The sequence below is a fragment of the Chiloscyllium plagiosum genome, chromosome 19, assembly GCF_004010195.1.
Source record: "Chiloscyllium plagiosum isolate BGI_BamShark_2017 chromosome 19, ASM401019v2, whole genome shotgun sequence".
Lineage (NCBI taxonomy): Eukaryota > Metazoa > Chordata > Chondrichthyes > Orectolobiformes > Hemiscylliidae > Chiloscyllium > Chiloscyllium plagiosum.
Genome location: NC_057728.1, coordinates 30,292,422 through 30,309,885, shown reverse-complemented (window position 1 = coordinate 30,309,885; position 17,464 = coordinate 30,292,422). Strand labels below are relative to the sequence as shown.

Below are 17,464 nucleotides of genomic sequence, written 5' to 3'. Positions count from 1 at the left end.
TGAACCTGCACTCCAAGGTCTCTTTGTTCAGCAACACTCCCTAGGACCTTACCATTAAATGTATTTCATTAGTGAGTGGGTTAAACAAACTGTTGCAATACCAGTTTTGGGGATAGGATGCAAGCTGGAGTAGGGTAGCTATCTTGAGTTTTCAGGCACCATTTACAGATGGCTGCTAATATATTTGGAGCAAAGTTTGCACTCCCATTCCATTACAAGAGGATCTTACTGACTCCACAAACTCTGGCAGGCCTCTCTCTCCCCTGCAGGCCAGGAGCAGCAATGACCAGTGCTTCTGTGAGGAACCACAGTTTTTGAACATTGTTCAATCTATTTAAAAAGTAATTGATATTAATCCAACTACTCATGTTCATCAAGAGTTGAGGCTACCATTCCATTTTTGGTGTATGAATTTCAACCTCTGACAATAAAATTCAATTAATATATCTGGCTAAAGAAATCTCACTAGTTGTGCTTTCCAGTGCTTTGTAGTTCATTGACGTCTTTGAGTTTTGCAATGGTTTTTTGTTTTAAATAGTTTCTCTTTTTCATTTGCTTCTGTTCAGTTATTCCCCAAGTTGTAAATGTTTGATGCATGAGATGAGGTAGTGAGTTTGGCAGGCTATTTGATTGTAACAGGCATCTCTGCCAAACCCAAACTGTCCTCATTTCTGCTTTCTCTGAAAACATAATCTACTGAGATTAGCAAATGATGCAGTCACCAAATACGTTGGGTTATCTCTACTGACATTGCTCACTATGTTAGGAGATGCCAGTTATCATTGGGGCAGCAATAGCAACTGCAATGAGAGGAGAGGCATAACCGATATAGAAGGAGCACAACAGAAACCAGACAGATATATCTTTGGCCAAATTAGCCTGCCCTTTTCTTTTGAGCGAAAGCTGAGTATGATGTAATGTTTTTTCTTATGGTCAGTTGTGGAGGTTGGAAGCAGGTGACAGCAGTTAACGTGGCAACAGGAAAGCTTAGAAACGTCTGGCCAAGGAACAGAGCTAGAGAAATAGGTTAGAAACTGGCAACAGGTCAAGCAACAGTAGAGGCCAAACAGCAGTGAGCATGAACAGGGATGTGCTAAATGCCGCCAGTAGTGAGATGTCTGAACTTACATGGTGACTCCAAAATGTTTACATTGGAAATACTACTTATAATATCTTGATTGGTAATTATAGTTTTAAGTGTTGACATAAAATTGTTACCACCAATTATGATAAAAGCAAGTCAAGTGAAAATTGCACACATTTTAATAATCCATAAATAAAAAATTGAAGGCTGTCTGAATGAAAATTTTGCCTCATTTTTAAAAAGGTATTACTCTCTAATGGAATTGGATTGCATCTTTTATATGACAAAACTTCTGATTTTGAATTATTTAGGTGTATTTCTGAGTCTTGGCCTACAACTCCTACTCCATCTGTACTACTGAGGTAATGTTATTTTAAAAAGCAGATGCTCCAATTGAGCCAGAGGTGACTTCAGTGCTCAATTGGAAGCTATAAGTACGGCCAAGGGACTGGAACTCACTCCAAGATGTAATGCTCAAAGGCAGACTGCAGCCTTTGTTGTGTTTACTATTGCCTTGCACCTTACAGTGGACAGGTGGTCAAAAGGTGTGCAACCTCATGGCACAGACAAGTGGCCAAATGATCCACAAAAATATGCTAGATCCTTATTTTTTCAACAATTTTACTTCAGCAGAAACATCATCTTTAGAGGGATGTGCCTCCAATGGGATTATTGGACCATCAATGAAAGTCCTTCCCAAAGACCCAACAATAACTCAATGCAGCTAAGGCTGCCAAATGACCTGAATAGTTTGTGTCTATTATTTGGACCAGTAACAATGAAGTAAAGCACTTGAGTAAGCATTTATTGACCTTTTAATGGCCTCAATAGATTCAAGTATTGCCGGGCTGCCCAATATTTTCTCCATGATCTTTCAAAAAGGTTCAAGAGAGGTGGGTCAATAGGTAGCAGAAATGTCATTGTTTAATTTTACAGACCTCCAACTTCAATTCTGCTACTGTGAGAGCATTAACAAATTGAGCCTTTGGTTTTCCTAGTCCAGGATTTATGAATCACCATCTAGTCGCGTCAGGCTGTTAGCAAGTTGTTCAAAGTGAACAACAGGCAATTAATTGGTGACAAACAGTATACTGGTTTTCCCAGCATTGAAAATAGCAATGTGCTGCCAATGCATTGGAAGACTGGCACACCAATCATGAATGCTGTTTTCAAACTATGTCCATACCCATCTTGTCCTAAGGAGCATTGAAAATTAAACAATGAATCCAGAACAAGCAACATTCATTTTCTTTATATAGCAGTATGCACAAACCTGGACACTGTTTTTTGAATTTTCTGTCCAGTTTATCATTTTGTAAATTGAAATTGAAATTATCCATGACAACAACCCTGTTACTTCTGCACCTTTCCAAAATCTGCCTCCCAATCCCAGTTTATCATTTACAAAATGATAAACTGGGATTGGGAGGCAGATTTTGGAAAGGTGCAGAAGTAACAGGGTTGTTGTCATGGGTGATTTCAATTCCCTAATATTGATTAGAACTTCCTTAGTGCAAATAGTTTGGATGGAGCAGAATTTTGTCAGGTGTGTCTGGGAAGGATTCCTGACTCAATATGTAGAGAGGCTGACTAGATGGGAGGCCATATTGGATTGGATGCTCAGCAACAAACCAGGTCAAGTGTCAGATCTCTTGGTGAGCGAGCATTTCAGTGATAGTGATCACAACTCCCTGACCTTTACTATAATCATGGACAGAGATAGGAGCAGATAGTATGGGAAAGCATTTCATTGGGGGAGGGGGAATTACAGTGCTATTAGGCAGGAACTGTGGATCATAAATTGGGAACAGATGTTCTCAGGGAAATGCGTGACAGAAATGTGGAAGTTGTTTAGGGAAACATGCTGCAAGTGCTGAATAGGTTTGTCCCACCGAGACAAGGAGGGATGGTAGGATGAAGGAATCTTGGATGACAAGAGATGTGTGAAAAAGCTTGGAGGGGAGGGTAGAGGAGATAGGTGGAAAGGAAGATGGACATGTAGAACAGTTTGAGAGGGTGGTGCCAGTTTAGAGGGTTGGATCTGGGATCAGGTGGGAAGAAGAGGAGAGATGTGGACTATCTAGTCAAGAGGAAGAAGGAAGCTTACTTAGGTTGAGGAAGCAAGGATCAGAGAGGGCTGTCGATGGTTACAAGGTAGGCAGGAAGGAACTGAAGAATCGACTTAGGAAGCTAGAAGGGAAAATGGAAAAGCCTTGGCGGGTGGGATTAAGGAAAACCCCAAGAAGTTCTACACTTATGTGAGGAACAAGAGGATGGCCAGAGTGAGGGTAGGGCCGATCAGGGATTGTGGAGGGAACTTGTGCCTGAAATTGGAGGAGTTAGGGGAGGTCCTTAATGAATGCTTTGCTTCAGTATTCACTACTGAGAGGAACCTTGACATTTGTGAGGACAGCATGAAACAGACTGATATGCTCCAACAGGTTGATGTTAAGAAGGAAGATGTGCTGAAAACTTTGAAAAACATGAGGATAGATAAATCCGCTGGGCCAGACAGGATATACCCAAGCTTATTATGGGAAGCAAGGGAAGAAATTGTTGCACCTTTGGTAATGGTTTTTGCTTCCTCATTGTCCACTGGAGTAGTACCAGAAGATTGGCGGGTGGTAAATGTTATTCCTTTGTTCAAGAAAGGGAATAGGGATAATCCTGGAAATTACAGACCAGTCAGTCTTATGTCAGTGGTGGGCAAGTTATTGGAGAGGATTCTGAGAGACAGAATTTATGATTATTTGGAAAATAATAACTTGATTAGAGATAGTCAGCATGGCTTTATGAGAGGCAGCTTATGCCTCACAAGCCTTATTGAATTCTTTGAGGATGTGACAAAACACATTGATGAAGGTAGAGCAGTGAATGTGGTGTACATGGATTTTAGTAAGGTGTTTGATAAAGTTCTCCATTCGGAAAGTAAGGAGGTATGGGATACAGGGAAATTTGGCTGTCTGCATACAGAGTTGGCTGGCCCATAGATGACAGAGGGTAGTAGTAGATGAAAAGTATTCAGCCTGGAGCTTGGTGACCAGTGGTGTTCCACAAGAATCTGCTCTTTGTGATTTTTTTTATAAATGACTTGGATGAGAAAGTGAAAGGGTGGCATAGTAAAGTTGCTGATGATACGAAGGTTGGTGGAGTTGTAGATAGTGTGGAGGGTTGTTGTAGGTTGCAACAGGACATTGACAGGATGCAGACCTGGGCTGAGCAGTGTCAAATGGGGTTCAACCTGGAAAAGTGTGAAGTGATTCATTTTAGAAAGTCAAATTTGAATGCAGATTACTGGGTTAAGGAAGTGTGGAGGAGCAGAGAGACCTTGGGGTCCACGTCCACAGATCACTCAAAGGTACCACCCAAGTTGACAAGATTGTTAAGAAGGCATATGGTGTGTTGGCTTTCATTAGCAAGGGGATTGAGTTTAAGAGCTGCGAGGTTATGGTGCAGCTCTATAAAGCCCTGATTAGGATTACACTTGGAATATTCTGTTCAGTTCTGTTTGCCTTATTATAGGAAGGATGTGGAAGGTTTAGAAAGAGTGCAGAGGAGACTTACCAGGATGCTGCCTGGATTGGAAGGCATATCTTATGAAGAAAGTTGAGGGAACTAGGGCTTTTCTCATTGCAGCGAAGAAGGATGAGAGGTGACATGACAAAGGTATACAAGATGATGAGAGGCACAGATAGCGTGGATAGCCAGAGACTTTCAGAGACAGCCCAACTTCCATCCACATGGGGAACAAGAATCTCAACCAAATACAGAAGTTGCTGGAAAAGCTCAGCATGTCTGGCAGCATCAGTGAAGAGCAATCAGAATGAACACTTCAGATCCAGTGACCCTTTCCCGAAATATTAACTCTGATTTCTCTTCACAGATGCTGCCAGATCTGCTGAGCTTTCTCAACAACTTCTGTCTTTGTTTCTGATTTCCAGCATCCGCAGTTCTTTCAGAATCTCAAACCTGTTCAAAAAGCTCAAGGGCTGAGGTTGCTTCAACACTACCTCCTAGATTCCTCTATCTGCCTTCTTTGTAGTCACACCCTCCTATCTCTGATCACTGACCAAATTTGAGATAGTTAACCCAAGGCATGTGACTGCCTCCTGAAATACAGTGTCCAAGTACCTCTCCCCCTCAGACTCCAGTTCATCAACTCTGATCCAGAATTACTTGAGCAACCAACACTTGCTACAGATGCGGTCACTACAAATGATAATGAGGTCCACCAGCTCATGCAGTTACAATATATCGCCTGGCACAGCATCTCTATTTTAAATGGTTCGTTCTTAATTTGATTTTTAAAAATTTTGTACTGGTCTTTAGTTTATAGCCTTAAATATTTTCTCTATTTACCTTCTGAAAGTACTAGATAATCAAATTAGTAGCTCTCTTCAGCCATTAACCTAATGGTTTACCTGTGATATCACTGTTTTGTGCTGGGCCCCTCACCCTGGGCTTCAATTTAACCTGTTAAAAAAAAATTCACAAACTCTGAGCCAAAAATATTTCAAGCAAAAAATATCTGTTCCCCTTTGCACCAATCAGCTGAGTCAGCTACATTATTAACCTTTTCACCAGACTACAGAATTTTCAATTTTTAAAATGGAGAAAGAAAAGAAACATTTACCAGTTCTATTCCCTTGTTGCCTCCAAATTCTCTGAACTCTATACGCACTTGAGCTGTGTCACATGCTGGATGCAATCTCATTCTTGACTGTGTAAAACCTACAGACTTTGTGAAATCAGAGACTGGGGGAGAGATGTGAACTGGCTCAAAGGAAGAAGACAGAGGGTGGTGGTGGAGAATTCCTTTTCAGACTTGAGGCCTATGACCAGTGGTGTGCCACAAAGATTAGTGCAGGGTGCATTGCTTTTTATCATTTCTTTAAATGATTTTGAAGTGAACATAGCAGGTATGGTTAGTAAGTTTGCAGATGACACCAAGATCTGTGAAGAAGGTTACCTCAGAGTACTAAGGAATTCTTGATCAGATGGGCCAATGGGCTGAGGAGTGGCAGATGGAGTTTAATTTAGATAAATGTAACGTGCTGCATTTTGGAAAGGCAAATCAGGGCAAGATTTGGTAAGGTCCTCGGGAGTGTTGCTGAACACTTGGAGTGCGGGTTCATAGTTCCTTAAAAGTGGAGTCCCAGATAGATGGAATAGTGAAGAAGGTGTTTGGTATGCTTGTTTTTATTTGTCAGTGCATTGACTAAAGGAATTGGGAGGTCATGTTGCAATTGCACAGGACCTTGGTTAGGCCACTTTTGGAATACTGCGTGCAATTCTGGTCTTCCTGCTGTGAAACTTGAGAGGGATCAGAAAAAATTTACAAGGATGTTGCCAGAGTTGGAGGGTTTGGGCTATAAAGAATGGCAGAATAGGCTGGGGCTATTTTTCCTGGAATGTCAGAGGCTGAGTAGTGACCTTACAAAGATTTATAAAATTATGATGGTCATGGATAGGGTAAAAAAACAAGGTCTTTTCCCTGGGGTGAAGAATCAAAACTGGAGGGTATTGATTTAAGGTGAGCGGGGAAAGATTTAAAAGGGACCAAAGGGGCAACTTCTTCATGCAGAGGGTGGTGTGTGCATGGAATGAGCTGCCAGAGGAAGTGGTGAAAGCTCATGCAATTACAACATTTAAAAAGAATCTGAATGAATACATGAAGAGGAAGGTTCACAGTGAGATGGGGAAAATGCTAGCAAACGGGACTAGATTTATATAGGATATCTGATCGGCATGGAGAGTTGGACAGAAGGGTCTGTTTCTGTGCTGTACATCTCTGTGACACTATGACTGTCAGACTCTTTGTGGTCCTGGTAAGTTTAATTATCAACTCAAATGTATGATATTAATAACGAGAAAAAAAGAGGTGTAAGGCTCTGGAAGGGTCAATACTGAGGAGTGCCTGTAGCACTACCATTATAATGATGTCAAATGGGCCTGACGGAAGAACAGCTGAGGATTTCTATAAAGTTCCTTCTTGTTATCTCTATAACAACATCTATCATAACAGCATAACTTGTACTCAGATGTTCACATGCAATAGACAACATATTGTTTTAGACATGTGCCTCTTCTCTTTAGACTAGCAAGTGGTTTTATTGTATCATATCATTCCAAGTGAGCCTTACCAGACCTACGCCATGGTGAGTGATAGTGTAGACAGCCTCCTACAGTGCAATGGTCCTTGGTGAGAATTACTCATACAACACTGGGGCTATCTCACCTCCCAAAATGTTTAAGACTCAATGGTATTGATGCAATTGGCCGGTATCCATGTTATTCTTGAGGCCAAGGATGATAAAACTGTATTGCTTTGTTCAGAGATCTATGAATTTTGCAATTTTGCGATTGTAAAGTGAGACACCAGGACACTAGAGTTACCAGAAAAAAATTCTTAATTCAGTGAGTCTAAGTACCTTAGTTATGTTACAAATCCTGTTAAAGATCTTGAGCTAAATTAAACATGATTTAGAAGTCAAGAGGATAAAAAGAGAGACCAGCTACCAGAGCACAGAAATAATACATTGCTGCAGAAATCTGCGAGGGTAACTAAGGAGTATGGTCTCTACCATTTTCTCTCTAATTATGTGAAAAAATGCCTTGTCTTTCACTGAGTATCACTCTTCCCATAATAATGGAACCTGTTATCAGAAGCTCAATACTAAGTCAAAGCCATTCTATATTTTACAATGTTGTTTCAAGCTAGCATTATTCTGATACTTGAATAAGCTTATCAAAGTAAAGGTTAAATTGATGACAAAATTGACCAAAAATTAAATTAATTCCCCACAATGAACAGAAGAAAACCTCCCATTCTGGCCAATGATTGAACTGAGCTTGGAAATGAATTACAATTACCTTAGTTTACATTTATTTTGCTTGGTATTTGTCTTGCAACGTATACAATGACAAGACCTGATTCAGCTACACTAGGTTGTCTTTTGTTGCAATAAATGAGAGAATAACTGGTCCCATCAGCGGTAATATATAATAATACATATACTTATAAAGATATATGTACATATACACAATGAGGACAGCAATTTAAATGGAGAAACTTTCTGCTACCCCTTCACTTTTACAGCAGTCTTAACAGGAAATATAAGGTGCATAATTTGAGTTCCTAGATAATCAATGAATATTTTAGAAAAATAAAACAGAAATGATCCTTCATTCACACAAATAGAAAATGCAAATTACTATTTAATGAATTAACTGTGGATTCTGAAATTTTACCATGTCATGCACTGTAGTAACCAATAATCTACATTTAGCAAATTTCATTTTCATGACCCGTCTCAAGGCATCATCCTCTATGTGTCCAATTATCCACTATTACCATTTGCAAGGAAACATAAAGTTGATTTCATATTTTGTCAATGGGTTTGCCAACTTTGTTGGATTGGACTCTGGGCACCAACACTGGTGACCTGTGTTTGGGGTAGTTTGCTGTCACCTTTCCATATTAAATCTAAAGGACTGTCTAATTATCAGCAGTTGAGGATAAACCACTCAAGAGTCTTAAAAAGAAAACACACTTGTCTTACAATGCAAGGTGGGGATTATTATATGACAGTAATTAGTACAATTGATAATAATTAAAGTATGAATTAAATAATAATTAAAATAATAACAGCAATTGACACCTGCATTGCCTTCCTGCTCTTTCTCTGCCTTTTGCTCACCCATTCCCTTTCTCCCTCAGCAATCCTAATCTGCGATGTGACCAATTCACTAAATGTGCTATCCAAGACCCCCTCAGCATCGTGTATACTCCAAAGCGAGTTCATCCTCAGCTCCAGAGCTGTCATGCGGTCTAACAAGAGCTGCAACTGGACCCACTTCCTGCATGTGAGTGAGCCAGGGGCATCAGCTGTGCCCCTGAGCTACCACATTGAGCAAAAGAACTATAACATGGTTCTGAGATCCATGTTTTGAAGACCTATTGAACTAATCTGTAGACGATTAAATTTAGCAATAATCCACTGTTTATAGGTAGGCAAATAATTAGCCAATTCATAAATATTGTTGTAAAAATGGATATAGTGCTACTGTGCATTGAACAGAAAATAATTGTACAACGTTAATGAGATCAATTTCAATTTCACTAAATTGTACGTTTAAGCATGACCTTCTTTGGTACTGCCAAGAGATGGCCAGATGTCACTCACAAGGAAGTGGTGGAACAGAGTGAAGTAATGCAAAAATGGTATTCAAAGTGTCTTCTTTTATGCTTATGCAAATCAGAAAATTACCAGCTGAGCATTGGGGTTAAGGTGCCTCCTGACACAAATAGAATCTAGGTGATGCTATACAGAAAATTAGAAAATCAAGAGTTTTTTTAATTTTAAGACTATCACATAAATTATGTACAGTGAAATGCTATTTGTTAGAATACATCCTTTTATACAGTCAAAGAAGCTGCAACTTTTATTTTGGATTTTTTTTTAAACATTGAACATTGTATACCGGAAGTGAGAGTTGATGCAGATGAGGCAATAGCAAGAGGTAGACCAGCTATTGGGAAGGATTTTCCTGGGAAGGAACCAAGGCATCAGTTAAAGTGTGTTTGCTTTAACGCAAGGAGTATCAGGAATAAAAGTGATGAACTTAGAGTATGGATCAGAACCTGGTGCTATGATGTTGTGGCCATAACAGAGACATGGATTTCTCAGGGGCAGGAATGGTTGCTGGATGTTCCAGGGTTTAGAGCATTTAAAAAGAATAGGGAAGGGGGAAAAAGAGGAGGGGGTGTAGCACGACTAATCGGAGAGGGTATCACAGCTACAGAAGCTTCCATTGTCGAGGAAGATCTGCCTACTGAGTCAGTATGGGCGGAAATTAGGAACAGCAAGGGAGCAGTCACCTCATTAGGGGTTTACTACAGGCCCCCCAATAGCAGCAGGGAGATGGAAGAAAGCATAGGTCGGCAGATTTTGGAAAAGTGTGGACGTAGTAGGGTTGTTGTAATGGGTGACTTTAACTTTCCCAATATTGATTGGAACCTCCTTTGAGCAGAAGATTTGAATGGAGCTGTTTTTGTAAGGTGTGTTCAGGAGGGTTTCCTAACTCAGTACGTTGACAGGCCGACGAGGGGAGAGGCCATCCTAGACTTGGTGCTTGGAAACGAGCCGGGGTAGGTATCAGATCTTGTGGTGGGAGAGCATTCTGGTGATAGTGACCACAACTGCCTCACATTCTACATAGCTATGGAGAAGGAGAAGATTCGGCAAAATGGGAGGATATTTAATTGGGGAAGAGGAAACTATGATGCGATTAGACATGAGTTAGGAAGCATGGACTGGGAGCAATTGTTCCATGGTAAAGACACTATAGACATGTGGAGACTGTTTAAAGATCAGTTGTTGCAAGTGATGAATAAATATGTCCCTGTGAGACAGGCAAGAAGGGGAAAGGTAAAGGAACCTTGGATGACAAGAGCGGTGGAGCTTCTCGTCAAAAGGAAGAAGGTAGCTTACATAAGGTGGAGGAAGCTAGGGTCAAGCTCAGCTCTAGAGGGTTGCAGGCAGGCGAGGAAGGAGCTCAAACATGGTCTGAGGAGAGCCAGGAGGGGGCATGAGAAAGGCTTGGCAGAACGGATTAGGGAGAACACAAAGGCATTTTACACTTATGTTAGGAATAAGAGATTGGTCAAAGAAAGAGTAGGGCCGATCAGGGATAGCATAGGGAACTCGTTGTGGAGTCTGAGGAGGCAGGGGAAGCCCTAAATGAGTTTTTTGCTTCTGTCTTTACGAAAGAAACAAACTTTGTAGTGAATGAAACCTTTGAAGAGCAGGTGTGCATGCTGGAATGGATAGAGATAGAGGAAGCTGATGTGCTAAAAATTTTGTCAAACATTAAGATTGACAAGTCACCAGGCCCGGACCAGATTTGTCCTCGGCTGGTTTGGGAAACAAGAAATGCAATTGCTTTGCCACTTGTGAAGATCTTTGCATCCTCGCTCTCCACTGGAATTGTACCCGAGGACTGGAGAGAGGCAAATATAATTCCTCTCTTCAAGAAAGGAAATAGGGAAATCCCCAGCAATTAAGACTATTTCCCAGGGCAGAAATGGCTAACACGAGGGGTCATAGTTTTAAGCTGGTTGGAGGAAAGTATAGAGGGGATGTCAGAGGCGGGTTCTTTACACAGAGAGTTGTGAGAGCATGGAATGCGATGCCAGCAGCAGTTGTGGAAGCAAGGTCATTGGGGACATTTAAGAGACTGCTGGACATGCATAAGGTCACAGAAATTTGAGGGTGCATACATGAGGATCAATGGTTGGCACAACATCGGGGCTGAAGGGCCTGTTCTGTGCTGTACTGTTCTATGCTCTATGTTCTAAATGTAAAATGTCTCCAGCAAGGTGTCTATTTGCTTTATAGCTTGATCACAATGCATACTTTTTGTAAAATAAACCTGCATATACGGGTTTATAAAATTACAAAAACTTTGCAAAATTATTAATGGGAATTAGTCAGGAACTGTGCCACCATAACTTCATTGAAAATGTGGCAAAACCTTTGCTTACTTGCCTAAAACAGGCTTTCACTGTCTTCCTGGAAATCTCTGGCACCGGAGCAGAATTGACCTGATTCAATTCTTGCCCATTATTCCTGTTGGTGAAGGTGGCAAACTGGTGGCAAAGACTCAGGATTACAATATGGTCGGTTATTGAGAGATACAAGAAATGGTTTTCACAAAAAGATTATTAGAATATTGGTGCCTGGGTTTCTGTGGGGTTTTGATGACTGTCTCATAACTTTGGCAATAGACTTCAGAACTTCCAGGAGAAACTGAATTAATAGCTTGCAATTTCTCTCCATTAAAATTGGAATAGATAATCAGAAAACTGAAATTCTGTCTCGGCATGTTTCATAGGTGGCTATTGAAGAAAAAATATTACATAATTTAACTGGGACTGTTACTCTATTTGAAAAGTCAGAATATAAAAGCATACAAGGAAAGGTCAAGGTATTTAGAGTGGGTTAGATCCATCAAAGAGTTAACATAGCAAAGGTATAATGCACTGAATACCTGTCATTACTGTTTTAAATTTTAATTCTGGAGAAGACATGGTACGACTACAATTGCTGGTGCTCTGGGATCCATACTTTCATGCTGCAGGTTACATTCTAGAGTGCTGGAGGCAAGACAAAGCCAATTGCACATATTCACTCACAACCTGTTGTTTTTTGGTCCCAACCATGATATTCATTTCCCAGATATAAGAGGAGGCCAATACAGGTTTGCAATGAAATGCCCTCAATTGTCATCTGTACAGACAGCAGAGAATTTTATAGGAACAGGAGTAGGGCACTAAGTCTCTTGAGCCTGTTCCACTATTCAATGAGATCATGACTGATCTGTGATCTAACTCCATTTTTCTGCCTTTGGCCCATACCCCTTAATACTGTTGCTTAACAAAAATGTATCTATCTGGGATGTAAAGTTAATACTGATCCAGCATCCACTACTATTTGTGGAAGAAAGCTCCAAACTTCAACCACCCTTTGTATGTAGAGTTGTTTCTTAACATCTCTCCTAAATGATCTATCCCTAATTCTCAGACAATGCCCCCTGGGTTTAGTATTTACGACCAGTAGAAATAGTTTATCTACCCTGTCTTTTCCTGTTAAAATCTTGAAGACTTTGATCAGATCACTCGTTAACCTTCTAAATTTGAGACAAAACAGGTCTAATTTGTATAAAATCATTCCACATAACTTCACCCCTGAAGTCCAAGTATCATTCTTGTAAATCTACTTTATATTCCCTGGAGGGCCAGTACATCTTTCCTTAGCTGTGATGCTCAGATCTGCTCACAGTACTCTATGTGAGGTCTAACCAGGGTTTGATATCGCTGTAGCATAATTTCTACACCTTATACTCTAGATATAAAGACAGCATTACATTAGCCAATTATTTTCTGCCTTACTATGGTCAGAAAAATAACTATAGCAGCTATTTATATTTATTTGTGGCAGTGCAGATATAGAAAGTGACGAAATGCGAAAATGTTTCTGAAAGCTGATTCTACATCAGAATGTAAGTAATATATTCCTGGATGAATAGCTTCACAAAACGTCATGCACAAAGAAACAGAATAATATTACATTAAGAATAATGAGCTGTATTACTGTAAAACGTATTCATGATGCAAAATCACAGTAGCTAACAGCAAAAAGGAGACCTTTTGGCACATTAGATCAGTGCCAGCACTTTGCCAAGTAAAAACAATTTGATAACCACTGATGTAGTCTCTCTCAAACTGTTACCCATGGCAAAGCATTGCAGCGTCTCTGCATGAAGGAAATTTTCCTAACATTTATAATCACTCTGCATACATGCTGGGAATTTCTTTGATTCCCTTAAAGAAATTGGACAGAAAATCTTGGTTTTTTTTTTGAAAGTTTATTCATGGGATACAGGCTTTCCTGGCTTACCTTTTATTGCATATCCCCAAGTGCCTTGAGAAGTTGATTGTGAGCTGCCTTTTGGAACTGTTCCAGTTCATTTGTTCTTGGCAAACGCACAATTCTGTAAGAGTTCCAGGATCTTGACCCAGCAACATTAACAAGTGGCAATATATTTCCAAGTCAAAATGGTGAATGACTTGGAGGGGAACATGCAAGTGGAGGTGTTACCATGTTTTGTCCTCGTCCTTTTAGACAGTAGTGATTATGAGATTGAAAGGCACTGTTGAAGGATCGTTGGTGATTTTCCACTGTCCATCTTGTAGGTAATACACACTGCTGCTACTGAGCATCAGTGGTGAAGGGAGTAGATGTGGTCCCAGTCAAGTGGGCTGCTTTGTTCTGGATGGTGTCAAAGTTCTAGAAGCTTGTTAGAGATGCACACACCCAGCCAAGTGGGTAGAATTCCATTACACTCCAGACTTGTGCCTTGTAGATGCTGAACAGGCTTTAGACAGTCAGGAGGTAGGTTACTCATTGCAAGATTCCTAACTTCTGACTTGGTCTTGTACCCATAGTACTTATGTGGCTATCCTGTTCAACTTCTTGTCAATGGTAACCCCAGGATGCTGATAGTTGGGGAGTCAGTGATAGCAATGCCATTGAATGTCAAGGAGCGATGGTTACAAATTTCTTTTTGGACATGGTCATTGTCCACCACTTGTGTGACACAAAATGCTACTGGCCACTTGTCAGCCCATACCTGGATATTGTACAAGTCTTGCTACATATGATTCTAAACCACTTTTGTCTCTTGAGGAGTCACAAAAGATATCGTGTAATCATCAGCAAATCTCCCATTTCTTCCCTTATGATAGAAGAAAGGTCATTGATGATGCAACTGGTGTTATTTTTCTGTCATGTTGTAAATTTAGAAGTTAATTCCTGTTAGGGTTTGCAATGTTGGTCTTTCTTGAAGAAAATAAAAAAGAACATTTACCAGAATGCACATTTTCCCAACCTTGGAACACTAAGATGACTTTTAACTTTCCTAGATTTGTTTCAAAGATATTTTAAAATTATTTTTTCACAGCATCCCTTGCAAATATTCTAACTAAATGAAAATTGTGGTTTCCTATAAAATATTGGATAATATATTTTATAAATATACTTATTCATTGTAGGTGGACAAACTCATCTGTGTCGTCATAAATTACATTTAATTCACTGAGTTCTATCTGGACCATTTTCCATTAATCATTGGTCTTGTCTTCAATAAGTACATTGCAAAACATCTTTTTATAAACTGATTCGTATCTTGGTATTCTACAAATTGTGAACAAAAGTTCCCACTTTGCAATGTGTTAAACATAATGAAAGAGAAAAAGAATAGCAGTTGGAGGTTTGTGAATACAGCAGGAGAAAAGGTCAGTCATCTTGTAAATGCAGTAATAAAATGGTGAGGGTGATGCTGATGAACTCATGTTTTTGTTGACAGATCACACAGATAGACCAGAAACTAGATGACGTCCTGAGCATTCTTAAAGATCATCAAGCCATACATCAGCTACAACATTCTTCAGGGTCTACATCGCCAACAACCAAACACCTTGTCTCCACTTCAGAAGTACCTGCAGTAAACTCAAAAGTATGAGGCCACAAACGTAGCATTTTTAAACTGTAAACATCTGAACTAGTCAATGCTTCAAGTGAAAATCATAAGATGTTGTTGGACATTCTTTTCCTTCAAAATAAATGTGGAATGTACTGCTTTTAAAAAATTTATGTCTTCTCTGTAAACATAGTCTTTTTTGTAAAACTGTCTGCATCTACTATAATATAGCTAGTGCTCATCTTGTCCCCTGAAACCTATTAACTTAGCAATTTTAAGACTTTTAATGGTCTGATCATGGTACTGAGAAGAACCAAAAGAATGTTCAGCTCCTCCACAGTGTTCAACAATAACAACATATTGTCATGGTCACAATATCCAAGGCATTTGCTGGCCAAAACGTTTGTCCTTGTTCAATCTAAAGAGTGGATGTGCAGCAAGAAAAATAGCAGAGGGAGCAAAAGGGATAAATGATCAAGACAAATCCCTCAAATAAGACTTGTTACTAATTTTAAACTCTAGACTTTAGAGCTGTGAAAACTTGGGACAGTACAAGGTAGGCAAATTAAGACAATGAGCACAATATAGATAGAAATAACAATATAAACCTGAATACAATTATATTTGTATTAAGCTATTTTGACAGAAAAGATAATTTCATCTTTGCTTGTTTGTTTTTCTGAATGAGAAATTTTAACTTGAAATGAGTAATGTCTTATGGTTGCATAATTCATCAAGATACATGAATTCATTCAGAATTCATTGTTATAATTTGCGGTATCACCAGAACAGAGTCCTGCTGTTATGGGGAAGAGTGATCATTATTTAACTGCATTGATAACGACATCAGAAACTATGTCAAGCTCAGAGATGGGAATTGTCACAAGATGATTACAATAAGAATACTTAAAACAGCTTTGCTCCAATGTAGTATATTATGTATATTGCGTACAATTATATTATACCGATTTAATGAAGATCTCAAGATTCAAATTTGAGAAACCGTAGAAGTTTGAGAAAAAAGAAAATGTTCATCTTTGTAGATTATTAAACTTCTAGATTGTCACAAAGTGCATTGCAAATATGCAAATAAACAATTCATGAAATTTACTAGAAAGCATGTGTTTTTTTATATAATTTAGTGATATTTATTTTCAAAGTGATGAAATAGTAACTTTTTTGCTAACCAGAGCTCTCCAACTCAACATTACTTTTTTCCAAGTTGTTTGTTTTGATGGAAATCATTTGATGTCTGCCAGAATTTGACTTTCTGGGTGCTTTGATTAGAATTTTTGTCCACAAAATTAAATAAGGCAAGAAACAAAATTGAAGGTTGCAATGCGTGCACAGCCCACACTCACTGCTTCACATGGAGGAAACATGGAAACTTTGTGCAGCCTAATCATTTACATGATTACGTTTCGCAGCCAGCACTCGACAAGTATTGTTGCTGCACTCGACAGAATGGAAAGTGTTGCTGCAACTGTACATGACTTTAGTGAGACAGCACTTGGGAGTATTGCTTAGAATTTTGGTCCCCTTACCTGAGAAATGATATAATTGCATTGCAGACAGTTCAGACAAGGTTCACTAGATTGATTCCAGAGATTGAGCATTTTATGCTTTTACTTTCAGGAATTTAGAAGAATGAGATGAGATCTAAATTTTTCTTTAATTTATTCATTTTTGTGCAATGTGGGCATCATTCGCTGGCCAGCAATTATTGCCCGTCCCTAGTTGCCCTTGAGAAGGTGGTGGTGAGCTGCTTTTTTGAACATCTGCAGTCCACCTGTAGTGGGTTGACCCACAATGCCATCCGGGAGAGAATTCCAAGGTTTGGGCCTAGCAACAGTGAAGGAATGGCGATATACAGTATTTCCGAGTCAAGATGGTGAGTGGCTCAGAGGGGTACTTGACAGTGGTGGTGTTCCCATATGCCTGCTGCCCTTGTCCTTCTAGATGGAAATGGTCATGGGTTTGGAAGGTGCTGCCTGAGGATCTTTAGTGAATTTCTGCAGTATGTCTTTCAGATAATACATACTGCTGCTACTGAGTGTCAATGATAGAGGGAGTGGATGCAGTGCCAATCAAGCAGGCTGGTTTATCCTGGATGGTGTCAAGCTTCTTGAGTGTTGTTGGGGCTGCACTCATCCAGATAGTGGGAAGTATTCCATCACACTCTTGATTTATGCCTTGTAGATGGTGGACAGACTCTCGGGAGTCAGGAGGGAAGTTACTCACCGCAGTATTCTTAGCCTCTGACCTGCTCTTGTAGCCACTGCATTTATGTAGTAATTCTAATTGAGTTTCTGATCAATGATAACTCCCAGGACGTTG

The 17,464-nt window shown here is 39.6% G+C and overlaps 1 protein-coding gene across 6 annotated transcripts in view; it reads left to right on the top strand.

The window, feature by feature from the left end:
* kcnq1.2 (potassium voltage-gated channel, KQT-like subfamily, member 1.2) overlaps positions 1–16,160 on the top strand; it is a 590,999-nt gene extending 574,839 nt beyond the window's left edge. For 3 of the 6 annotated variants that reach the window (XM_043709473.1, XM_043709474.1, XM_043709472.1), the window contains one exon: positions 15,014–16,157. In XM_043709473.1, coding sequence (XP_043565408.1) covers positions 15,014–15,169 — 156 coding nt within the window. In that variant the 3' untranslated portion in view covers positions 15,170–16,157. Of the gene's footprint in view, positions 1–15,013 lie in introns of all 6 variants that reach the window. The other 3 variants (XM_043709482.1, XM_043709483.1, XM_043709475.1) reach the window with 2 other exon arrangements.
* The last annotated feature ends 1,304 nt before the right edge of the window (positions 16,161–17,464 follow it).